Source organism: Pseudochaenichthys georgianus, chromosome 10, assembly GCF_902827115.2.
Source record: "Pseudochaenichthys georgianus chromosome 10, fPseGeo1.2, whole genome shotgun sequence".
NCBI classification, from domain to species: domain Eukaryota; kingdom Metazoa; phylum Chordata; class Actinopteri; order Perciformes; family Channichthyidae; genus Pseudochaenichthys; species Pseudochaenichthys georgianus.
Window position 1 is genome coordinate 9,864,199 of NC_047512.1, and position 27,073 is coordinate 9,891,271.

The window sequence follows — 27,073 nt, forward strand, 5'->3', positions numbered from 1 at the left end:
GTTTAAATGCTTTCATAAATATACACTTACATCATTAGGGTAACCTAGATACAATTCATGCAGTCTAAAACAAGAGTTTTGGAATACATTGGGAAGAAAGAAAAAGCTCACTTTACGTATAATGCAAAACACAATACATCATCAAAAATAATGTTATGAAGTATGTATAGTTCCAACAAAAACTAAAACTAGCTAGGCATTCTACTTATTTGCTACTTCTGTAGGCCAGCAGCAGATATTAGAGCTGACATTTACCGTCGCTTTTAGTAAAAAAGGGAAGGTTCTTGCATCGGATCAGAGAGCTTGCGGCTACCAGATGTAATTCAAAGCTCACACACCCCTCATAATGCATACATTAAACTTGAATATAATAGAAATTAGGTGTTCAAATCAAAAAACGTTTTGGTTTTAGTTGTTGCTTCATACTTTAAATATCAAATAAGAGGGGTGTTGTGAAGGGTTGAATGGACCAATGGATATCTGGTAGAAAAAGGCAACAAATTATTAGAATGGAAAGGTACTAAAAGTAAGTTTAATGCGCATATTTAAAAACTAGTGTTTTCTAACAACAAAAATGCATAGGTAACTACTACAGTAGTTTCAAATCGTCACTATTTGCTAATTGTGTATTTTCCTGCCAGATTGGGCAAGCTTTGCTTCATCGCTCACGCCTCCATCCCAGCCCGGAGGACAGCTGATGAGGGCTAAAGAAGGAATTAGCTACCCACTCAAAGGCTTTGCTCTGATCCTTCAGGTCAGTGTTTGCTCCCCCCAGCTCTTGAGCAGGACAGAGTAACACTAGTTTGCAAGGATTTGGGAAGATTTAAAATCAAAAAGGGGGGGGGGGGGGGTCTAATGCATGTATTGGACTCAGACACATGAGCCAGAATCTATGGATGCACCACAGAGGAGGAAAAGTCCCAAATCTGGGAGCTCTCTCAGTTGTGTGTCTCCTGGGGGGTAATTGGAGGTAACATTTTGAGTTTTAAAGCCTAAAGTATACTGTCCCTCAAGTGACAGCTAATCCCAAGATAGTGTATATCAATTAGCTTTTCCTTTACAACAACTTCAAAACATAGCTTTCAAATGTTGATTTCCAAATATCCAGAAGATAAAAGGCTGTATTTGAGGCATTTGTGTGCAGTCAGAACTTACATTTATAAATGTTTTTATCCTAAAACCCCGAATAAGATTCACAACTCTTATTCATTATCTTTAAAAATAGATATTCCCATGCAAACTTTAAAAAGGATAAACAAAAAAAACTACATTTTCGGCAGGTTAAAGAGATTTTAAACATGTTAAGACATCATCGAACTGTAAACTCCCAGCTAAAACCAATGCTCACCATCTCAGTTCTTTTGAGCAGGTGATGCATTCAGGGTGACACGGAGCCTTGTTTTCATTATTCTGGTCAAATAACAATCATCCTTGTTACTCTCAAATAAATGACAATGACTAGCGAGACAAGCCATAATCTGATGTTTTTGGTCCAATGGGTGTTTCTGAAATGGGTGTAAAACAAAGTTGCTCTTGCAGTTTACATACTCATTCTAAGAGCTGGTCTTACAGCCAGGACACAAAAAAACGTGACAAAAAGTCAAAACATGAGAATTTTAGAGTGAAATCATACACGTAATGTTGGCGTGTGGTGCAGTGGGTTGTGCGTTGGTGTTCGGATCAGGAGGTCACAGGTTCAAACCCCACTGCAGTCAGCATGTCGTTGTGTCCCTGGGCAAGACACTTCACCCCAAATTGCTCCTGTGGGGATTGCCCACAGTATTGAGTATGTAAGTCGCTTTGGATAAAAGCGTCTAACAAGTGACATGTAATGTAATGTAAAAAGTAATTGCAATTGGATTCCACCAGGAATACTCGAAGGAAAATAGGTCTGGGAATACATATGTGTCATGGCCATGTTGTGCCAGCAGATGGCAATAGTGCACAGTGAAAAAAAGTCAACTTTCAGAAACTGTGACAGGAATATTTATATTATCAGTTGAAGTTGTAGTACAGTTTCCAGTTTGAACTGTTTAAAAGTGATTGCTTGGTCAGTAACTCATTGGGGGGAAAGAATCCTAGGACAAAATCCTTAAGTTCCATGTAAATGGCCGTTGCCTACTGTTGCCTTTAATGTGCAAGCAAGTCTGACAGGACTGAACTGTTTGAGTGTAGATTTATAAAAACAGTGATGTTAGTTGAATCACTCATAATATGGCTAATATGGCTGTTCTGCACATCTCAGCACAGTAAACTAGAGTTTAGCTGTGGGTGGGATTACCAGGGCGTTAACCATTTGCTGGCATAGAGCAGCTCTATTATGGCTGTCAGTTTTAATATAAATCTTCTGTTGTCTGAAACAGGGTCAGGTCCTCATGAGATTTGTTATTTAATTTTCTGAGACTTTTTTCTCAGAATTCTGACTTTTACGAAAAAATGTAATTCTGCAAAGCTGTTACAAAACAAACTCTGAAATATGACCGAAATGTTTTATTAATAGTCCATAGTTTGCAGACTAATATGCCTGACATGTCATTTCAAAAGCTTCTAGTGAGTCAGACCCATAACATTTGAATTATTTTCTTTTTCAAAGTTCACAGCAACGTGCACTTTATGTACTTCAAACTGAACTAGGTGACTGATACTGAACAGAATGTAAAGCATCCAAGTGTTCATATCCTTTGCACCCTGCACAACAACATTCACTACATTATGAATGCATATGAATAAATAGGCTATACTATCTCTGTATCACATGCTTTGTCTACTAGAGTTAATAGTTTCGATAATGCCATTGCAACACTCACTATTTACACACATGTTGAGCTGGAACAGCACAGGTGTATTTCAGATATCATTAATTATAGCAGTCATCAGTGTCATTATACACAGTACACCTGCGCTAGTTACGAATTCAAGAGCCTTAAAAATTGTTTGCTCATAACCCCTAAAATAATGCATTTGAAGCTGGAGTTAATGGCAGTATTTCAAATTATGTAAAACTCATATCACTAATGTTCTGAGTTGTATATTGTTAATGTGATATTGAGCTCACCTCGTATTTTTGAAGCATGTTTAATTTTTCCCAACAAGAAAGTTCGTTCAGCCGAGGCTAGCTACAACATTAGCATTAGCCACATCTGTGACTTCACCATCACAGTCCCACATTGGACAAACTGTGGAGAAAATATTTCTCCTTGAGCTATTTCCTAGCAGCAGGTTATATTTTAAATACTTGTTTGCGATGTCATAATATACGATATGCGGTCAAAATTGGGACTAATGGCAGTAACAGTTAGCTAAACCTGTTTCTTGAAGATGCATTCAATTCATCGTTTGAATTACCATGCAGGTCGTTTGACAACACTTACCGATTATAGAATACATTTCTCAGACTTTTTTCCAGTGAAACAAATAATGCCGTTTGCAGCACAATACATAAGGGTTTTAACTCAATCACAAATGTGAAGTCTTTACGATCCGAATAAAAGCTGTAGCCGGAAATGACGTGTTTTATAATGTGAGGGCGAGAAGAAACGGAGACTTCCGGCTACCATGTTTACTTCTCTTTTTCATCAAATAAACATTAGTTTGCTGAACAAGCAACAAGGAAACAAATTTGGCAAACAAATTGTTTTGTTAGAGTAAAGCTTTAGCTCAAATGTGTGTCTCTAATCTGAAACAATTCATCACAGGAAATGATGTAACAATCTGCTGTTGATCAAGATACCCAGATTAAGTTTTCTTGCACAATATGCAAAACTAGGGATTGTTCAGGTACAGCGGATGTGGACACTCTTGAATACATGAGTAATTGGGGAATTGTTAATTGGTAGAGCACCTCAATTACTCAGGTCATGTAGGCTGTTTATACCTGACACCAGCCAATGTAATCCAGCTTTAACACATATTGACTTGTGAAACCAACAGAACAGAACAAGTCATCCTTAATATGCTTAAGAGCTAATAGCAGACACAACTTAGTGTGCCTAAGTGTATGCAATGACTGCTACATATGATCCACTGAATCAAGCATGCAAGCTTACACTTTATTCAACATATTTAAAAGTAATAATCATCCTCTAACCTTTCTAAATATTGCCATTTATAAATCTGCGATGTAAGCCCTAAACAGGCTTTTCAGGTTGAGCACTTAAAATATTAAGAATGACCAAGATGCCACAGATGTGACAACAAAAAAAACAGAGGCATTTCATATTTTGTCACTCTTTGTTCTTACGTTAAGTTTTTCAGCAACAACTGTTTTTGACATTGATACAGTGTAAATGCAGAATAGCACAACAGACACCATCAGGATACATACTATTTTCAAAGTCAATACAGCAGATTTTGACAATTGGCATGTTGTTGTTTTTTCTTCTGCTAAACATAAATTTGGTTGTTCTTCATTTAGGCCTTCAATGTCCAAAATACACAATTTCTTCACTGGTAGGGACCATTCAACACAGAGTAGCATTTGGAAATCAATGGCAAGTCATTTTCCAAGCGTGGCCAGCAACTTCTGCATTTGGTGAAGCAGGGCATTGTTAGCATCTGTTTCCCCCTCATGCCCAGGAGTAGAGTGATCATCCGAGTCATTACGTTCAATCAGCTTCATTCATATTTGTTTCAAGCAAACTGAAGTCATTTTTGCCATACTGTAAACCATTGCTGATTTTAAACATGTCTACTTTGTCTTGATATGCATATTATATTAAGAAAGAGATAACCTAAGACCTGAGAAAATATCGCATTTCGCAATGTAAGACACAGAAGATAGTGCCGTTCACCCCATCAGTTCACAACCACCAACACTTACCAGTGTTTCAAACTTTTTCTTTGACAGATCAAAACAAAACAAAACAAAAAACATGGACAACGGACGGACAAGACACACTCAGATGGCCCAAGTTAACAAACCTATACATCTTCATTATGTACCAATTAATATATGTATTTAATATCAAGTAAACATATGCTTGTGGCATTTTTCTTTATCTGGTCATGTTGTACTTTAGGTACATTTAAGATTTTAAAAACTGTTCATCATGAATTTAAAAAAGGGCTTTTAAACACCAGGTGGACATGTTGCAATGGCTCTGATCAAGGCAATGCTGCTTCCTCAGTATCCCTCAACTACATCCAATGAGGGCTTTTAGATCTGCACATTAGTAGTAATGCTCAAGCACAAACAGTAGTCATCTCTTGACTCTCCCACCACTACCCCAACCCTATGCCTGCTCCGTTTCAACCATCTTTCTTTCCAACAAACTTTACACCAAACAGATTATCTCAAGTCACTGGTCCCTGCTCTTCATTCCCAATTACCTTTTTCATCATCATCTCCCTTCTTCCCGTACTTATGGCACTTGTTTATTCGCTCTTCTTGGCGACAGTTGTTGCCGATGATTTGGACTTGCCAAAGTAGGCCTCAATAAAGAACTGGATAAAGAGCACAAAGTAGCTTAGGTACATGAGGGAAGACCACACAATGTTCTGCATGTGGGACGGACACTCCTGGCCCTGCTGCATCCATGAGTACACAAGGTAGTTGACCACACAGCCCACCAGCATCTGGGTGATCTGGGTCAGTGTGATAAACATGGCAAACTTGCGTGACACTTTGAAACCAGCTGCACGCAAGGCATAGTAAGAGTACATGACGGCGTGGACCAAGTAGTTCATGGTCATGAACCATCCACCGCCGGCCACCATGTCCTTGTAGGAGTACCAGGAGTAGAGCAGCACGGTGATGTGGTGGTACCAGTGGAGGAAGATGAGCTTCTGTTTCCTCAGGACAATGAAGAGGGTGTCACCTGCGGAAATGATAGAGAAAGTAAGGTTGTCGAAAAGAAGCTGGAGTTTTGTAGCGAGCATGTACAGTAGTAGATAAACACCTGCTTGAAACGGGTAGAGAATGATCATTTATGCCGGTCCTGACTCACTCTTTTACCACTTAGTGCATGTGGTAAAACAGTCACCAGGAGCTTCCATTTGTAAGGTTACACTCATAGCATACTATAGGCCTGTTTGTAATGCCTAACAACCGTAATGACAAAGCCTCTGCCCAAACCATATCTTCCCTTGTCATTAACGCTTAAAAACTCGAGCATAAACAACATTATACTACAAGACACTGAAAATCCTGTCCTTGGCAGGGTCAAACTGTCCAGTTATGGTCTTAACAAAACATATTGTTTTATGGTCATATCTAACGACAGCTGTGGTTGAAGCCAAATCAAAAAGAGACAGCCTGCCTTATACCAGTAGATACAGCTCTCTCAAGGCTGTTTGCCTGAGCTTGGAGAGAGGAGTGAAACAAATAGGTAAAAGCTAAGACGATTAAAAGTAAAACTAAGGGTCCTATGAGTAATTCCCACTCAATTATGGCAAAAACATGATACCAAAACTAAACCTTACTTGGTGGCCTGTTAATTTACATAGCAAGATGGTTTACGCACAAGCAAAAATGATGCCCAGTGGACAGACACTATAAGACATGAAAAGGTCAAGACTTACCCAGTTCTGGTGCTTTACTAAGTACAAAGGCGTAGGCCCAGAACTTGCTGACAGGCCCGTTGTAAAAGCTCTGGTCACAAACTGACTGTTTAAGCCCTTTGGTCATCAGGATGTACATCATGTAACTTCCAGTACGGATGGCACCAAATATACTACAAAGACAGTGAGAAAAAGCAAACATAAGAAATCCTTGAAGTAGAAAAATGTGTGGTTATTTTGTGACTGTAGTTGATATGTGAAGTATATTCCATGTGAATGAAACCTACTTTTGTTGGTTTTTAATGTTTTTTTTTAATGAATTTAATGTTACAAACATTATTATAATTATAAAGTCATTACACACTGTATTTATATGTACATAAAGGCAAAAAAGTTAGCACTGATTTACTGGTCAAATTAAGTAAGACTATTGCGGATGCAAACGCCACTGCAACCATTGCAAAACATAGATAATGAATCCACTGTCTGTCTACTGTGCACCTTGATGACTCGTAAAAACTATGGTACACCAACTGAAAACATAGTTTTTATTATTTGCAAAAATGATTACAATTTATATTTATTTAATCATATTAATAATATCAGTGCTGTCTCACCTGAACACAGCAAGTGTGAGCGACCATAGCACCAGTGGCTTCCTCAACTCAAACTTCTCCCTCGGTTTCATGACATGGCGGCCGCCGAGGATAACGGCAACGTATAGTGCAGCAAAGAGGAAAGACTTCTTCCTGCAAACACAAAAAAAACAAGATTAATAATAGCCTTTTTATTACATTTCATTGTGTTAACATAGCATATTTTGTTAACTGCATAAGCAACCTCTTGCAACAAATCAGAGGAGTCAAGCAGATAAAATAGCATGTTTTCAAAAGGAACTTTTCCTTAATGGATTTCAGTTAAAAACATCCCAATGGTTACTAAGGGAATATAGTGTGACTCGGGCACTTTTAAACCCTTCATTTCTAGATTTGAAAATAAATGTATTAAACCAAAATGATGCTTCTCTTCCAACAGCGCCACTATAATAAGTACAGACAAAATCAATAGCTGTGCCAACGTCATAAGGAATGATTCAACATTTGGGCCCAGATCCATCAGTCCCTTAACCAGGGATGCAAACTCATCAGGTATGACAAAGGTGACAAGGATCCGAGCCCCCCGACCCCACGGAATATCGGCTTTAAAATTAGGAATAACAGAGGATTTTAGCAGTCAGAACAACTAAAGCAGCAGTGTTACTAAGAACAGAAACGCCAAAGAGTCGCATCTAATATAAATATACATAAAAGCATTTATTTTAATTGTGTAGCAGTGAGTTTAACATTTTGGCAGCACTGTTGAGCATTTTGAAAATGTATTTTCATGCCTCTGTGCAAGGCTTAGTCTTTCGATCTTTAAAGCCACTGGTGTAAAGTAACTAAGTTCATAAACTCAAGTACTACTTGGGTACAATTTTGAGATACTTGTACTTTATTTAAGTATTTCAATGTTTCTTTTGCTACTTTGTACTTCTAATCCACTACAGTTCAGAGGTACATGGTGTACTTTGACTCCATTACATGTATTGAATACCTTTAGTTACTTTACAGATGTGGATGAATGATGTGAAATATAATCAAGTGTTGAATCAGACTTTAATTCCACCTGGAGTAAATCCACAAGCTACCCTGCAGTATACAAAGTCATTCAAACTAGCTGCACCTTCACCAGCTTTGAGAACACTTTCATGATCAATCATTATAAAACATATCATATATATTATTCTGAAATGGACCAATCTGCACAATGACTACTTTTACTGTCGCTACTTTAATACTTTTACTTGAGGAACATTTTTGAATGCAGTACTTTTACTGTAATAGAGTATTCCTACACTCTGGTGCTTCTAGTACAAGACCTGAGTACTTCTACTTTTACTGTCGCTACTTTAACTATATTTTGATGATAATACTTTTGTACTTTTATTTGAGGAACATTTTGATTGCAGGATTGTTCCTACATTCTGGTACTTCTACTTTAACTCAAATACAAGACCTGGGTACTTCTACTTTTACTCAAGTACAAGATATATACTTATACCACCTCCGTTTATAGCCTATGAAAAAAACTAATAGAAAACGAAGGCTAAAGCTAACGTTAGCAGATAGTGATGCTCGTTTGCTAGTTAAATTTTCAGTGCACATCACGCTGTGCCGCTCTGACAGGGAGCTCTGCTCTGAACACCTAAACGGCCCGTTCTAACAGCTGTTCACCAGCGGTCCAACACAGTGACTCCGGACAACACAGTTAATATTAACGAACGCACCCATAGGTAATGTAGCTGCTGAAGCTAGACCATCATCGCGGAGCAGCAGAGCCTTATTATACATCCATGAGCAGAGCCGACAGGCGGGAAGACTCGAGCACACAGCTCGCGCTTCATTATAATATATAAAAAAAGAACACCATGCGTGTCATGATGGCACGTAGCCGTTTGCGGCCGCAGATTACTCCGGGTCCCAGACCCCCCCCCCCCCCCATACCCCAAAAATATTTGTATTGCAGATCTACATGAATCACACAAACGACCTATTTTGGATTCAAAACGGCGAATTTCGCCGAAAGGTGACAAGTTTGCATCCCTGCTTAACACTTAGCTTTCAGTTTTACAGTATATGCTTCTATTCAGTTCCAACTCTCACCTTCCTGTGACGTCTGTTTGCTTTAATGACTTGTCAGAGGACTTCTGCTGAAACATCACATGGCCCGACTAAATCTAAAGAAAAGCTTCTCCCAGTGCTCAGAACAATTACAAAGCGCAGGTGGTAAGTCATGACGGACAGTAAGAGAAATAAACGAGATGAGGCATTCTGGGAGCTCTTTGAGTTTAGCCCTGGGGATGATTAGTTGTGTACAACTAGCCCAAGCAGTCAGGTAGCTGTTTTTGGGTAGCTGTTTTTTCAGAGGTTAAACAAAGAGAACCATATGATTTCATAGTTTGTGACCAAATAAGAATGTGAAACTCACTAAATACTAGTGGTGCACGATAATTATCGCTCCGATATTAGGAATTATGACGTCATCCCGATAAAAGTATTAATAGCCCCGATAATATAAAATATATGTTTTGGGTAAAAAAAAAGAAAAAAATGCTGCGGTGTGGGTGGATTGGGATGAGGGGCGCTTGTTTTTCACTCGGCTCCTCCCGTTTTGCCAGTACTGTGGTATTAGTGGTTTAGGAAGAGGGGAGTTCTTCACAAATCCAGCGCTCCCTAACTCATGCCTGGCTGTGACGTAAATGGTGTGCGGCCGTGAAGCCAGGACAGTAAACAAACAAACATGTCGTCGGTAGTATGCGACTATTTCAAAGTTTCAGAGTTAGATAGTTCGCTTGCTATTTGTATTAACAGATGCAATGCAGAAGTTCCACGAGGAGGGAAGAAGGCAACGAGCTACAATACTTCCAACCTGATTAGTCACCTGAAACATCGCCATCGCTACGATGGTGTGTTAAAAGCGCACGAAGACGCCTGCGCTGCTAAACTAGCGGCGAATCCAAAGCCAGCTGCAAAGGCACCGGGGCTTTTACCTATCAACGAGGCTTTTGAAAAAGGCAAGAAGTTTGCCAGATTTGTTTGGGGAAATAAATATGGTCACTTTGAGAGTCAACTGTTCTTGGCTTTGTTTTGTTCATAGTAGTAATGCTCATGTCATTTGCTCACTACTAGTATTTTTTTTTACCACCAGGTGTGCAAAAACTACAGGTACATTTAATATATATATTATATTATTATCGGTTATCGGTATTGGTATCGGTCTTGAGAAGCAGGAAGTTATCGGTTTCAAAAAACCAATATCGTGCATCCCTACTAAAAATCATTTCTCACAGAACCGTGACATAATTCACCTGAAACAGCAACACATCCTACTACTTTTGCAGCCTCAGCAGAGCACAGCACAAAGAGCACTTTATTTTGCTTATCAGGTGTTTAACTAGGCCAAGAAAAAGAGGGAAAATGTGCATTCTGCTTAGCCAGTAAAAAAACCATGATACATGTGAAAAATATATAAGGAACCCTTTGATTAGTACAATTTAGAAGGTAAGTCTTAGCAAATGTCAATTCATTAGAAAAATGTACCCGTAATGCAGACTATTTGGGGCATTTCTGACCTGTCTTTAAAATACATTTAAAAACTATTACCAGCTGTATGATTTGAGAACTTAAGTCACCATCACAGTGAACAGGCTGAACTGATCAACTCTGAGGCTTAAACTATTGTTATCCAAGTCAATAAAGATAGGAACAACAGTACAATAACAGTGACAGTTGTTGAACACAATCCACTTGATTGTTCGTCAGTATTACAAGAATGACGGATGCCAATTTTCTGTTCTAGCAGGAAGCCCACAAACTGATCCAGGCCACCTCCACAGAACAAAGGACAAAGCGGCCCAGTCGAAGTGGAGAGGAGCATCTTTCACAGAATGACAACAGGGGCGGACTGCAGAATGACATCACTGTTTCTCAACTACACATGGAGGAGGACAGAAGAGAGCAACACAGACCACATTGTGGCCTACATACTGTAGAGAGGCCGGCTGGATAGAAGAGGAGCAACAATTTCAGCATTCCCTTTCTGTGTACTGCCATCGAAGTTAAAGGGTCAAAGGTCAAAGTGATGTCTGGCTTGAGCTGCGATTCTGAGGATCCAGTACACTTTATACTTGGAATTCACTTAGACATGTTGTATAGGACAAACAGGCCAATCCCCAGAAACTGTGTGTACTTTCTTTGACAACTTGAACAAATTAATGTATCTATAAGGAGAAAAGCTAAGTTGCATCCCTATTGTCGAATACTAACAGTGTTTGCCTGTAGCACTATCATTAAAGATACAATTAATTATGTATTGTTGTCATAACTTTACAATTTATTCACATTAGTAATTATGACCTCATTGCCCTTATGGAAATGTACCAACAAATCTCATCTATGGTATTCTACATGTAAGCCATTATCAGGACGAAGATCATTTCAAAAAGTACCCATGATTGTTGCAGATAAGAATGTTTTGAATGCCCCGGCCCAAGCATAAAGATGTGGAGAAATGTCCCTGTCTTGTTCTCGGTGTTTTATCATCACCAAGTACAAGCAGACCTAGCCAAAGGTTAAGATGTGCTCGGCCTACTGTGTTATGTTTAGAAGATGGAGTACACTGTCTGAAAAAAGAAATAAAGGGTAGAGAAAGCCGAGGGCATGGTCAAAGCTGACAAGTTGGTGAAGGGTGGTTGTGGGGGTGGGGCCGCTGCTGTTGTCTTTGCAAAGGCTGTGAAGTGCCAGCTGCAGCAAAGCTATGTCTGCTGTCAGGAATCTATTTGAGACATCAGTGTGAATTCACATCATCCCTTCATGCACCCTGGTGCCTCTACAGTTGTACTCCTGACCTGGGATATCATTGCATTTTTTCAAACAAGCTGCACTTGCCAATGTGCAAGTGAAATTATTTTAATGACCCAAGGGACAAAAGAAATATAATGACTGCTTTGACAAACTGACAAATGATAGTGAGTCATGTTTGTCAACAGTCAATTTGTTTTAAGAAGAGCTACAAAGCATAAAGTTTGATTTGTAGACAAGATCTGCTAGCAACTCTGTCTGGCTGTGGTTGGGATAATCCCTGTGGGTTTTGTCATTGGCTAACAGTTTGATCAGTTGTTTTACTTCCTTCAAATGCTTCAAAAATAATGCCAACATCTCATCTGAGAAACTATTTTAGAAAGCACAATCTTGAGATGAAACAAGATGGAGTACTAATTTTGAATGAATACATATAAAGAAGCCTATGGAATTAGGGGTGGGCGATATGACGATATATATCGTCGTGACGATATTAGGTCTCCACGATATGCTTTTTCAGAGATATCGTATCTATCGTGATAAAAAGAAAAAATAAATTGAAAAAGAAAAAAAATTGGGAAAAAAAATATTAAAAAAATAAACTTTTCCCTTCAGTTATGCTAAAGTCTTTTATTGCACTTCAAGTCAAAAGTTTACATTTTAATTGTTTGGCACTGACTTTTCCTCATTGATGTTTTATGTTTTACTTAGTTATGTTTTACCCTCCTTTTCATGTTTATTGATGTTCACTGCTAGTGCTACCTCAGAAAGTTCATTTTTATACTGAGAAACTGTGCCTTGAAGCCATATCAAAATGTTGAATTGTTCATTCAGGGATTCATTTCAGAAATAAAACCAGCTTGAAATGCTATTTTGGCCTGTTACTCCTTTTTGTTTTAGTTTCTGTTACCTTGTAGGTAGAGATGTCCCAATCCGATCACGTGATCGGGGGTCGGAGCCGATCACGTGATTTTCAAAAGATCGGAATCGGGAGAAAAAAATCGGGGATCGGGATTTAAATTTTTTTTTTTTTATTTTATAAAATATTTTTATTATTTTATTTAATGTTACAAAACAAAAATGACCATGTTCACGTCTTAAAGTCATCCTGAGGACTTAGTTTTGGTTTAAAATGACACAACATCATGTATGTGTTGCTTTCTTTGGGCTTGTTTTCAGACCTGGTTGCTTATTTCTCTGAAATCTGGCAACAGAGTGGGCGCAATGTCTAATAGTAGCAGTAAGCTAACGAGAGGCTACGTTCAGCTGGTGACTCGGGAGTCGGGACAGAGAAAATGTCAGGAGTTTGGAAGTATTAGAAAATTGAAAACGAAGGCAGTGTAACAGCCAGATGCAATGTTTGCAAGGCAGAGGTTCCGCGTGGTGGAAAGAACAGAGCTACGTTCAACACGACCAATCTTATACGCTACCTGAGAAACAAACATCAACAACAACACGACGAGTACACAGCGGCCACTCAGGTAACGGCACTGAAACAACCGACACTTTCAGAGACTTTTAAAAGGAAAGACAAACTGCCCCAGAACAGTGAAAAGGCCAACAAAATAACAGCCAAGATAGCTGAATTCATCGCGTTGGATGACCAGCCGTTATCTGTTACCTTTTTTTCTCTTAATGCATTGCATAAAGATCGGATCGGGAAAAATCGATATCGGCAGATTGTCAAAATCAAATGATCGGAATCGGATCGGGAGCAAAAAAAGGTGATCGGGGACATCCCTACTTGTAGGTGCTTGTACTGTAAGTAACTTGAAAAATAACCATAATAACCGACATGAAAAAATATCGTGATATATATCGTCTATCGTGATACTGCATGAAAAATATCGTGATAATATATTTTTCAATATCGCCCACCCCTATATGGAATACAGTTTCACTTACAACATGTCAATGACAAACCAGAAATAACGCAAAGTAAACACAGCCACTAGTTCCGAATTCTGTCTACACAGGATAATACTGTATAGGAGAGGGCAGTGTTTGTCAAAGTGGGCCGAGGCAGCACAAATTGGAAAACTCCATCATCAGAGCTCTTTCAGGGAGGATCAGCATGGAGCAGTTACAGAATCAGCAGAGATTTCATGCTTGCTGCAAGGTTGGAAATCAGCTGCGTCTCTCCAGCGGAGATTTCCTCCAAATAACGGTCACAGCAGTGGCTTCATTTTTAAAAAGCAAGGTGTCCCAGATAAAGTTAAAAACTCAATATGTGTTAACATGAGTACAATTGTGTACAAAAAGTTTAATATACTGTAAAATATTTGAAATGTCTGTGGCTACAGAAAGTCAATAGGGTCAAAACAATAATAGAACACTGTGTAAATTGTTTTGGTCAAATACGATATTCATTAATTTGGTAGAAAACGATTTAAAGAAAACATTCGATAATTAAAGTATCAGTTTACAAATTAAACCACCAACTAAAATAATGTGTGTGATATGTCTAACCAGGACAATATGCCAGAACTATGAATGTATCATGAAAGCTTCTCAGTTGAGTAGGCACGGCATCTCCGACCTCTCTTTATCCCATGTGTGATTGTTAAGGCCCTAGGCATGGCACTGTTTGATATATTGCCAAATCAAGCGGAAATCTGAGATAAAAAAAAAGAAAGAATCTAAACTCAAGTGATGCTTGTTGCGAGTCTAGATCAACAAAAGAATCCACAGAATTTTTTTTAACATGAGCGTTTCACTGGTATGTTGTTTAGCAGGCTGCAAAGGCATGTTACTTTAACTCATCCAAACAACTGCCACTGAGAAAATATATACACCATTGTAAACTGTAACTAACAATTAAATACATAATCTTTATGATAGATACATAGTCTGTGTACCTGCACGCAGTCTATGTTGTACAGTTTGTAATATAATGAGGATGTGCAGCCCCTCCCCCACTCGCAGTGTTTTATAAACCTGCTGGATAACCTGCTGGGAAACTTGGATCTGTATTAGCTGGAGGAGCAGGAGATTTCAGCCGGTATGTAACCCTGAGGTTGCAGTCTAATGACTCTGCAGGTCTGTGCCACTGAGCTGATGTCAAATTGTCTCACCAAACTGTGTGCCAACAGTTTTAAATGTGTTAAGAGTGTGAATCGAAATGTTCAAAAGCACCCAAAGCACTCAGGGGGTGCAGCTTATTGGGCACAGTCTGGATCTATAAATGTAAAAAAGGCAATCAGAGTTGCTGTGCCAATGTGTACGATGATCAGCAAAACTCAAAATAAGTCAAACGAGGTGCTGCAAGTAAGATATCTATTACAAATAGGAGCACCCGTTTATCCAGTTATGACAACCACACACACGTGCAAGTAACTGCATGCACGTTCTAATTGAACTTAAAAATAACCAGGCTAGAAAAACCCTACCACAAATTGATTTAGTAAATCCTGCATGTGATGGCCCACAAGAAGGGACAAGGTTTCTATTGAGGAAACAGAACAGTTATTTATGGCGCATTTACACTACAGCGCGGAGCTCGCTTTAAGCGTGCCGAGCCGTGCCCGGCCCGTTTTTGGCTGCGTTTCCACTTGGCGTATTTACGGCTAGCGGGTACTATTTCACAGTTTTTCTGGCCCCATAAAATCGAGGTTCTTTCCGGGCCAACAACCAGGCTGAGTCGGGCTGAGTATGCTAAACTAGAGGGAGACTCGCTGGCAAGGGGGCTACAACTACAACAAAATGAACATATTTGACCGTGATTTAATTGTAATACACGTTTCAAAATGATGCCAAAGTAACAACATACTGATACCGGTTAGCAGTGTTTCCCCTACCATTGTCTTGGAGGGGAGCTGCGCCCCACCAACAGAGCCCCATACCCCCCCTGAAATTGAAGGTGTAAAAATATATATATATATATATATATATATATATATATATATAATAATTTATATATATATATATATATATATATATATATATATAGCACCAAATTGCAACTAATCTATATGTGCTCTTTTATTAAATAAACTAAACGCTTTCATTTTAAGTTGTGAGTTTAGTGTTTTTGACACTAAGAAACACTGATGCATTAATCAATAACAATAATCCACAGCTCCTCTCTCTGCTCCAGAGGATTTAAAAAATATATATCCCAATGCCACCCAATGTTTTTCTGTGGTTCTCATTTAAGATGACATCACGGCTCCGCCTACACTGCGTTACTATAGTTACTGCCCCAGCTACTAAACTGTAATGGAAACACAGCATAAAGTGAGCAAGTCCTAACAAGGCCTAGCCATACCGAGTGAGGCCCTTTAGTGGAAATGTGCCATTAGATGTGTGTTACTTATTTTAGACTGTTAAGTGCTTAATAACATCCAGAGCCATGCCACAATGCCACGCACCTAATTTCATCTATATACAACTCACTTATTGTATCAAATGTTGGAATTCTTTTCAAAGTGACAGAACTACAATCAGTGACTAAACTTTAAAGCTATCGATCAAGCCGTGTCTGTCTGTTCGACCAATATGTCCTCATAGTCAAAAATGGTAAACCGTTATTGTTTTGAGGAGGGCGTGCCCAACTATTTATTCTATTGGCTCAATTAGCACTAAATAATGAAACGCATGTACACAACAAGAAATCCAATACACATTCTTGGAACGGCAGGAAGAAGTAATGCAATTATGAACTGCATGCAAGGCATGCTATTCCACTGATGGAAAGTTGATGGAGATAACGTGCTAAGAAAAGATGCAATGTACTGCCTAGGCAAGGAAGAAGGCCGCTATTCAAAGTAAGCGAGGAAGGTTTAAAAAATAAACCATACAACAAACTGCTCTTTAATGTGATTTCACCTAAGCGTTTCCTTGACAGCTTGATAAAGTCTAAAAAGGTAAAACCAGACCAAGCAACACTCAAGGCAGACCTTCATTCCTGAGGAGCCATCCCACATCTTCATCTCACCAGTCGTGAGAATTAGAGCAGCCCAGCGAACATCAAGCCTGGAGCGGACGCTGGGTCAACACAGTCGGAAATGATCAGCGTAATCGTGTGCAAGACCAAGTAATATTAACTTCAACTGCATCAAAGGAACATTTAGAATTGCACTGGGAAATATATTTTGTTGTTTTGTTTTGGGTTGTCCCATTTTGAAAATTGCTTTAAATTACCGATGACCACTTCTTCTACATCTTCTTCACCGTATACATTTAGACATTTATTATTTCTGTTGAATGTAAGCAATATTGGAAAACATCATTATCCAAGTTCTTCGAACTAAAAAAGTAAGTTACATCTTTTAACCAAATATTCATAAAGAGAAGAGAGAACAAGCTCTGTAAGGATAGGAAGGATGCCTTGATTCTACATTTAAGATGGGGGTATCCATTAGGGCTGTACCCGAATATCCGAATATCCGTTCGTTGGAGTACTATTCGGGTTTCAATTTCGTTATTCGGATGTTTGTTTTTTGTTTTTTTTCAAATTGAATTTATTGAAAACTCCAATATCAACATAAGAGCTTGTGCCTCTTCGGGGGGTGCTAACACTTAACCATAAACGTTATTGTTTACTTTCTCCGTCTATATATGTAGATATGACTTTTTCTCCATTAATCTCCGTCACGTTGTTTCCATAGCAACAACAACTTCCTGTCAGAAGCGCTAACTCTCCTTCAAAATAAAAGCATGTCCATACAAAATAGGAAGCCAAGCCAAATTACACTTAAGACATATACAACTGCAACAAACACAATGCAATATCCTTTTCAATTTCAAAGAACACAAATTAGGTTGGATACAGTAACAAATAACTATAAAACAACAATACTGTAGAATAACAAAATGAATGCCGTGAATAAACCCGAAATACACGTGTTGAAGCGGTTCGCTGCTAATTACTATGCGTATAGTGGTTTAGGAAGAGGGGAGTTCTTCACAAATCCAGCGCTCCCCAATACTTCGAACCTGATCAGTCACCTGAAACATCGCCATCGCTACGTGCAACTCAAGGCATATGCTCGAACCGGAGCTGCCTGGACGCTGCAATCATGTTGTGCACTATCCTTGCCGAGTGTGCTGACTTTTCGTACAATGTCCCACTGTCTGGCTTCCTGCATAAAGTGAGGTGCTCGGCGCAGTTGTGGCGAAATGTCGCTCCTCTGTTTTCATTTAAACAGCTCCTTATATCCGTTAGCGCAGCTAGCTAGTAGGGTTGCCAGAAACTGACCATGATCAAAATCGATTATTCGGCAGCCCTGGCGAATAATAATCGATTATTCGACCGACCCACCCCCCCCGCGGGTGAGAAAGAAAAAAAAAAAATCAGACAAAAGGAATTCCGTTGTTTTCTTTACTGGAACAACAAACAAGCATGTCATCACAACGACGTGGCCTTGAAGTGAAGTTGGTAATGGCCGGTTGTGCGGCGTCTTTCTCTGTAACCTCTTTGGCGTGCTTCGCACTCAAATGCGAACACATTGTTGAGGTTGAGCTGTGATAGACCAACGTCTTTTCGGAGAGCTTGCATTTAACTTCCTTTGGACTTGTAAGTTCGAAGTAGTTCCACGAGGAGGAACTCACGGTGTGTAGCGTGCTGCAGCAGCAGTCTGCTCTGCACGCAGGCTTCCTCCAAGTTTACAGTAAAACATTACATTTTTTTACATTACATTGCATTTAGCTGACGCTTTTATCCAAAGCGACTTACAATAAGTACATTCGACCAGGAAGACACAACCTTGAGGAAAACAGAATCATACAAACTGGTGGTGTGACCAATGACCATTTACAATTATTAATACTATTACTATTATTAGCATATATATATTTATATATATTTTGGTTGAAACTAAGCCAGAAAAATAAAATAAAACAAATAATAAAAAATAAAGATATATAAATAAAATCGATTTTTGAAAATAATATTCGATTATGGAGACTGTAACGAATATTCGAATAATCGAATAATCGCTGGCATCCCTACTAGCTAGCACCAGATGCTAACAACAACAATGCACGTAAGGTCTCTCTCTCGCTCGCTCGGGCCACACATACACACACCCTCCCGGTCCTCCAGATGGCCAGTCGATGCCTGCCGGTGAGCGTGGAAGTGTGGTCTGCCACAAGCGGGCGGCAGGAGCGGGGCTGTCAGCATCAGCTTGTAGATGGTATTTTAAACTCGATGCGCTCTGAAACTACGGGGCGGTCAAGGAAAAAAAATACACATGCGTTAATCGCGTTAAAATAATTAGTGGCGTAAATCTTTTTTTATTATCGGTTATCGGTACCGGTATCGGTCTTGAGAAGCAGGAAGTTATCGGTATCGGTATCAAAAACGCAATATCGTGCATCCCTAATTTTGACATTTATTATTTCTGTTGAATGCAAGCAATATTGGAAAACGTCATTATCCAAGTTGTTCAAACAAAAAAGGTAAGTTACAAACATCCTTTAAGAGAAGAGAGAACAAGCTCTGTAAGGATAGGAAGGATGCCTTGATTCTACATTTAAGATGGGGGTATCTATTGGTCTCATCCATCCGAACTCTGTGACAATAGGCTGGATAGATTTTGGAACTGAATAAGTAACATGAGACTTGGAAGGAAGAGACTTATCTCCTTTACTCATCTAGTACCATAGGAACCTGACATTCAAGACAAGTCAAAGGGCGGTGATACTTCTGAACAACATTGTTACATCCCTAGGGCAGGTAGATGATATGTGAATAAACATTAACTGACAAAACAGTGCACAACAAACACATCATTATGCATTCTCACTGGTGCATCCATTGTTATCATTCCAAGGCTAAAACAATCATAAATCCATCAGAATTGCAGAGACCCACAGCGATGCCATCTGCCCCAGCAGCTTCTCAATAAACAGAGAACGCAACCTGCATGGCGATGGGAAATGGTGATGTTTGTGGGAGTACAGAGTGATTCAACAAGTTAAAGATGTGTGTATAACAGAGGCTAACAGCTCTCTTTTAGATGGCAAGGAACACTATCAACAAATAACAGGCTGTTTTGAATTGCCAGTTTTTTAACCATCACACAGAATCCCAGCCAATGCATTTATTACTATAAGGAAATAAAACACATACCAAATGCATCTATTCTACAAAAAAGCAAATGCTCATGCACAGCAGTGTGAAATGCTGTCTGAACATTCCATTTGAATATTTACGATGACATCAGTTTGTTAAACTAAGTGATGTAGAAACTAAAAGTGTACTATATGCAGTGTGAGAAAAAGTTTTTAGAGAGTACTTGTCCATGGACAAGTGAGTTTGGCAATTTACTTGTCCGAATTCATTTTTCACTTGTCCAGAATGGACAAAAATTGGGGCCACTGGAATCTTCTTCTTCGTATTTTACATTTTCCCACGGTTTTTACGACACCGCTAACGTAAGTGAGCGGTAAGATTTTACTGCATCACACATAGGGTTGGGTATCGTTTGGATTTTAACGATTCCGGTTCTGCTTTTCGATTCCGGTTATTTTTGGTTCTCGATTCCGGTTCTTTGAGAGGGTAAAAATAAGTCCCATGACAAACTGGGAGAAAAATATATTTATGAAAACATTAAGTCAAATCTGTATTCCTATTTACAAATCACTTTATACTGTTTAATTTCTTACGGTTATTGAATACAATCATATAAAAATAATCTCTGCATTGTTTAGTTAGTTCTAAGTGGTGCAGTTTGAGAATGTACAATTGGCCCAGTCTCCTCTGATGTTACACTGCAACCTGCCTGTGAGACACAGTCCAACACATAGGACATAACCTAATAATAATAATAATAATAATAATAATAATTAGAGCCGGGACTCGATTAAAAAAATTAATCTAATTAATTAGAGGCTTTGTAATTAATTAATCGAAATTAATCGCATTTTTAATCAAATATACATATTTGACCTGAGAACAGTGAGAAGCAATTTTCACATGGATTTTACTCCAAGTGGTCTACAGTCGAGTGCAATCCAGTGAGCCAGGGAGTTGGTTATTTTCTCAGACGTGGACTTACTTATCCTGGCCCTGAAACCAGTCGTCTGGTTGAGTGTGGGTTGGGTCAGGGTGTGGTTCCTTGCACTCGGAGTCGGGCTAACGTCCACGCTAGCTGCTACATGCTTTGCATTTAAGTGATACTTTAGGCTTGATGTGCTGCGGTGATATACAAATTCTTTTTTGCATAATTTGCACACAACCGTGCTCTCATCAACGCTTCCATCCGTCCATTTTTTTAAAACAAAATGTCCCATCCACGGGGCCGACCAAAGCGGTCTCATCAGCTTGTTCGTTCATGTTTGACTACTGTTCACCGTGGTTTGTTGTTGTTTGAAGTCCCATGCTGAAGTCATGAACGTTAGTTGGTGCTCCAGTATAATCGGTACGCCTGAAACTCATCCAGTGAGAAACGTTCCACTGTGCAAAAATAAGTGCGATTAAAATGCGTTAATTTTTTTAACGCGTTCATTTTTGTGTAATTAATTCATCTTAATTAACGCGTTAAAGTCCCGGCCCTAATAATAATACATTATAGCCTATAGGCCTAGCGCTTTTCTACAACTCAAAGACGCTTACACATGTCCTGCAATACACATGTCCTGCAATACACATGCTGCAGCTGCTCACCATTTGTAAAAGTAAATAAATAGTATTTTCATTTCAATAATGTACTTTCTATTAGGGATGCACGATAATTATCGGCCCGATAATTATCGGTCCGATATTAGGAATTATGACGTCATCCCGATAAACCCGATAACAGTATTAATAGCCCCGATAATATACAATATATTTTTTGGGTAAAAAAAAAAGAAAAAGATCCTGCGGTGTGGGTGGATTGGGATGAGGGGCGCTTGTTTTTCACTCGGCTCCTCCCGTTTTGCCAGTACTGTGGTATTAGTGGTTTAGGAAGAGGGGAGTTCTTCACAAATCCAGCGCTCCCTAATACTTCGAACCTGATCAGTCACCTAAAACATCGCCATCGCTACAATGGTGTGTTAAAAGCGTACGAAGACAATAATACAATACAAAGTGTGTGTGTGTGTGTGTGTGTGTGCGTGTGCGTGTGCGCTGGAGCTATGTGCAACTCAAGGCATATGCTCGAACCGCAGCTGCCTGGACGCTGCAATCATGTTGCTGAGTGTGCTGACTTCTCCTACAATGTCCCGCTGTCTGGCTTACTGCATAAAGTCAAGTGCTCGGCGCAGTTGTGGCGAAATGTCGCTCCTCTGTTTTCATTTAAACAGCTCCTTATATCCGTTAGCGCAGCTAGCTAGCACCAGATGCTAACAACAACAATGCACGTAAGGTCTCTCCCTCGCTCGCACGGGCCACACACACACACACCCTCCCGGTCCTCCCGATGGCCAGTCGGTGAGCGTGGAAGTGTGGTCTGCCACAAGCGGGCGGCAGGAGCGGGGCTGTCAGCATCAGCTTGTAGATGGTATTTTAAACTCGATGCGCTCTGAAACTACGGGGCGGCCAAGGAAAAAAAATACACATGCGTTAATCGCGTTAAAATAATTAGTGGCGTAAATCTTTTTTTATTATCGGTTATCGGTATCTGTATCGGTCTTGAGAAGCAGGAAGTTATCGGTATCGGTTTCAAAAACCCAATATCGTGCATCCCTACTTTCTATACCCTGCTTCATAAACAATACTAACATCCCTGTGCTCCTCAAAGTCTGGGGGTCCGGGGATGTGAGGACAGCGCGAGGACACAGACAGGGAGGCTGCTTCACTTCATAAAGGAAATGGTGGTCAATATTAACAACACAGGAGCTAAAACGCTTAATAATCTTCATTACGTGTTAGAAAAAGAACATAAGAAAGTTTGACAAAGATGAGGCTGTTAAATGGGCAGCGGATCTGCTGTGTGTAGAGAGAGAGAGAGAGAGAGAGAGAGAGAGAGAGAGAGAGAGAGAGAGAGAAATGCAGCGATCAGCTGATACGGAGCATAGAGAGAGAGCTGCGGTCCGCGGGGCTCGGCCTCGCCTCCTGTCCTCACAACTCTTATTAATCCCGGTACCGGACAATTGTTATTTGTTCCTACTCGGAACCGAGTTTTGCTTCCCAACCCGGCCACTGTGCTACACTCCCCGCTCCGCCCCGCCCCGCCTCGCCCCCGTCTAACTGAACAGAAAGCGGCGAGATGCATTTCCTTAGGAATCGACAAGCAGAACCGAAACTAACACTTCTAAACGAACAATGGCGGACACGTACAATTTGCGAATGAGTTCTGCCTTTTGTAAACTGAATGTATCAATAATTTGTCAATATATCAGGCCGAAAAACATCACTTGTCCGCCGGACAAGTCAATTGAAAGCTCTACTTATCCGATATTGTAAATAACACGTCCCGGACGGTGGGACGTGTACTTTTTCGCACACTGTTATAATATGCATGGCCAAAATATTTGTCTGCATCTCCACTAGATCTCGAGTCCATTGTATTTTTATTGTGTTTGATATAGGATTGAAAGAGGATTAACCTGTTGTCGCTATATTACATCATCTGTGTCCCTGTCCACTCCTTCCGTTTCCTTTTCCCAGCCATCTGACGAATGGTTACTCAATCACAATGCTGAGATGTCTGCAGCCGGTCTCAAGGGAACCAATCAGATCAGTGTACCAGTCTCCAGTTTTCACTTCAGAACAATGATATAGGCTGCATACAGTATTAAGAGATGTCTCATCATGTCTGTTTTGAAACACATGTATTACTGTAGCTTAAAACTAACGTAAAAGTATGTTGCAATTCGGGCCTAACCTCAGTGATGTCACAGGAGGCATTTTCAACAGCAGTCAAAAGGTAACAGCAGTAGTTCAGACCTACTCAACCTTGGCCTACATCGGTGCACACTGGTGTTTAAAGTGTAATGGACCGGAATTGGCACTTTCGAAAGTGTGTAAATTAGCCCTAAATGAATGTGTGTGTTGCCATGTATTACTGTAAAACTGTTAATGGCCTAAATCTTCGGAAATATTTTTGCTTTTACTTTCCTTATTTAAATGTGACAACAACTGCACCCGAACTGGAATTTAAAAAGAGAATCATAAACAATGACATATTAACAAACAGTCTTGCTTAGCAGCCCTTTGTCATCCAAAAAGTAAAATAATGATTTGCTTTTGGCTTAGCCTAGTTGAAAGAGCAAGTCAGTTTGTATTTCATTATCATACTGAATTAAAGATTGTTTTTTACGCTTGCTTTTAAAACTTGTTTATTCTTGTTTGTTTTTGTTCCTTTCTCTGTCTCACCCTTAAGCAATACAAAATATGTCATGCTTAAATCAGTAGCTTCCTGAACCTTTAAAATGCAATAAACAACCTATCAAATCCTATTTTCTGTGGTTGTTCCCCTTCAGCCATGTGCACTGGTCTAGTCTGACATCCTCCACTATATGAGCAGCTGCAGAGAAGTCAGCACAGATCAGATGCAACCTCATTGGCTAATTCTCCGTCAGCCGACATCAGAAGACTAACGTGATTGGTCAGTTGTCAGTACCAGGGTATGGACAGCTCCCACACAGTTCCCACACAGTTCCCCCCTCTCTCTCTCGTACACACACACACACACACACACACACACCCAGACTGCATTCCAATGAATAAGAAACAAGCTGTTCCAAGTTTGGCTCTGAATTTGTGGCAAAAATTATATTCTAACAATGACTCTTTTCTACACGCAATTTAAACGGATGATAGAAGCCAGATGAATGCCTCCTGCTCACCGTATGCTGCTTTATACAAACTCAGTGCCACTGAATGCGTAATGAAGCCCATCGCTATCTTACCGCATGACTCATTTTGTTTTGCATTAGTACCATGTATTTGCTCAACCTATAGACCTGGATAATAATGACCATTACGTTAGTTCATGCAAAGGATGTTTGGATGGACCAGCACATGACCTAAATATGAAATGCATCAATGGTTACAACCACAAAGCAATATTTAAGATAAGATAAGATGGTACTTTATTGATCCCGATTTGGGGGGGAAATTGGTGTTGCAGCAGCATAAAAGACAAGGCATTTTACAATAAAACAAAACGTAACCTTACTTAACCCTAGTAGCCACTGTAACATTTCATTCCCTGATATTGTTGTGTACAGTCTTGCAGACACTGCCCTGAGCAAATATGACACTTGTACATAATAATTTCCCCTCTTCTACTGAATGGTTTAATGCACAGTTCAACGCCCATCTCTTTCACTTTATTTTGCTCTGAAATTAACTTAAATTGTCAAATTGTTGATTTTATCTCAGAATGGTTTTAGGCATGTTTTGTTGGTTGTCTGCTCGGTTTACCTGCTGTATTTTGCACACGTATATGGAGAACTTTGGTCAGTGGATACTGTTTTATTGTGCTTTAGAATACATATAAATTGACATTTAAAGAAGGTCTCTTGAAATACACTGCACATAACTCTGTTGCAGTGTGTTTAGTGTCCTTTTTCCAAAAACATCTCATTAATAAAGTTTGTCTGTAAATCAATAAGTCAATGGACAGCAAACACTCTCTGATTCCAGACATGCTAATGAGTGGATTTGCTACTTTTCACCATTTCATATCAAGGCCATTAGAATATTGTTTACATTTTGGACTGTTTGTTCGAGCAACCAAACCTTTGGAAGACCTTAGCCTCTAGAGTCTGGCATCTTGTAGTTTCTAATCTTATGGTTCATTAAAGACTATTGATGGATTAATCAACAATACAAATATGTTTTAATTGGAGCCCTTAACTTATGTATACAGAAAATTAACATAAACTATTGATAATGGAATTTTGAGTGACTTGTATTAAGATGTGTTCATTCTCAGTTAGACTACATCACTATAATTATACAGCGATATCCTTTCAATGTACAGTACATTAAGTTACTTTTACAAAAAATCATGATCATGACCACTTGATGTTGAGGAGAACACCAAGAGGTAGTTTACCCTCCTATGGTTCAATATGGAATGGTTCAATATGCCATTGGGGTAGTTACTAACTAAATGAATCAGGCAGCTAGAGTCATGCATGACCTTTATAGGGGAATGGCGGTAGCTGATACCGGAAGAATAAATCACAATAAATTAAATAGAAACCCCATGAGGATACCCATAAAAAGATGCACAAAGCATTATCGGAGAGCCATGTAGGAAGTCACTAGTTCAGACAAACTTGAAGTGTGGCAGAGCATCGCTTTCACACGCTGCTGAAGGCCTCCATGAATTTGTTAATTTCATGAAGCAGAAGCAGCAATTTGCGGATGATGACAGTGGCTCTGAAATAATAAAATATGGCTAGGTTTAATCCCGGTGAGCGAGGCGGATGCATGTGCACGGCTACAGCCTCCAATTCACTTTAAGCACGTACTTATGCAGAGTTTTGCAGAGGAATACTGTATTGTGGGATTAAAAAACGAGGCGCTATCACAATGTAGCCTTACCAGTTCTCCTGCATCCATCGGATGGCTTCGTCCTCGTTGAACTGTCTCTCGAATTCATACTCGTGCAGAGCTAATTGCACCGACATGCTCACTGTGCAGTGTTTGTGTAATCGTTGCTCAAACAAGACGATGTGGTCGAGGTGTTTCTGTTTGTTAGTTTGTTTCCTCGCAACACTTTACTTGCATCGCTCGTGAAGCTGTCTGGACCTCGCGGTTGTGCGCGCGGGCATCTAGGCGTTCTCCGCACCTTCCTCTACCGGCAGACAGAGCCTACGCCCTCCTCCTCAGGAAAGCGGACTCCAGGTCCTAACGCTAACCATTTTACTTTGCTCTGTAGATCTAGAATGCTTTACATATTGAGTTGAGTTCAATTGTATTTTACAGTTTGTTTCAATTGCTAAAACACGTTTTTTTAAAGCAGGGCTTATTTTCTCAAAACACTTAACACAATTAGTTTTAGTTTAGTTTATTATTTTTTTTCGAGCGTGTAAAACCAAAGAAAATACAAATGAAACAAAAGATGATACAAACATGATACAGTACTATACAAATGAATGCAATTACAAAACGAAATATTTAATTAATAATTGAATAATCTGTAGTATCATTGTCTGATAACAATAAACAACAACACTTTGGCTAATTACACGTCCGAAAAGGCGTCGGAAAAGAAGTTTACACTTATTTAATCCGACCCCTTCTCCCTTTTTTTTACATTTTTTTTTTCTTTTTACATCTTAATATATGT

General features: G+C 39.5%; 1 protein-coding gene across 1 annotated transcript; it reads right to left on the reverse strand.

Moving 5' to 3' along the window:
* Nucleotides 1-4,030: 4,030 nt before the first annotated feature.
* Nucleotides 4,031-26,597, reverse strand: elovl6 (ELOVL fatty acid elongase 6). Its single transcript, XM_034093043.2, has 4 exons — nucleotides 26,326-26,597; nucleotides 7,116-7,247; nucleotides 6,520-6,671; nucleotides 4,031-5,816 (listed from the first exon to the last, which is right to left on the reverse strand). The coding sequence occupies exons 1-4, from the start codon at nucleotides 26,409-26,411 to the stop codon at nucleotides 5,374-5,376; spliced, it is 813 nt and encodes a 270-aa protein (XP_033948934.1). The 5' UTR covers nucleotides 26,412-26,597; the 3' UTR covers nucleotides 4,031-5,373.
* Nucleotides 26,598-27,073: the final 476 nt, after the last annotated feature.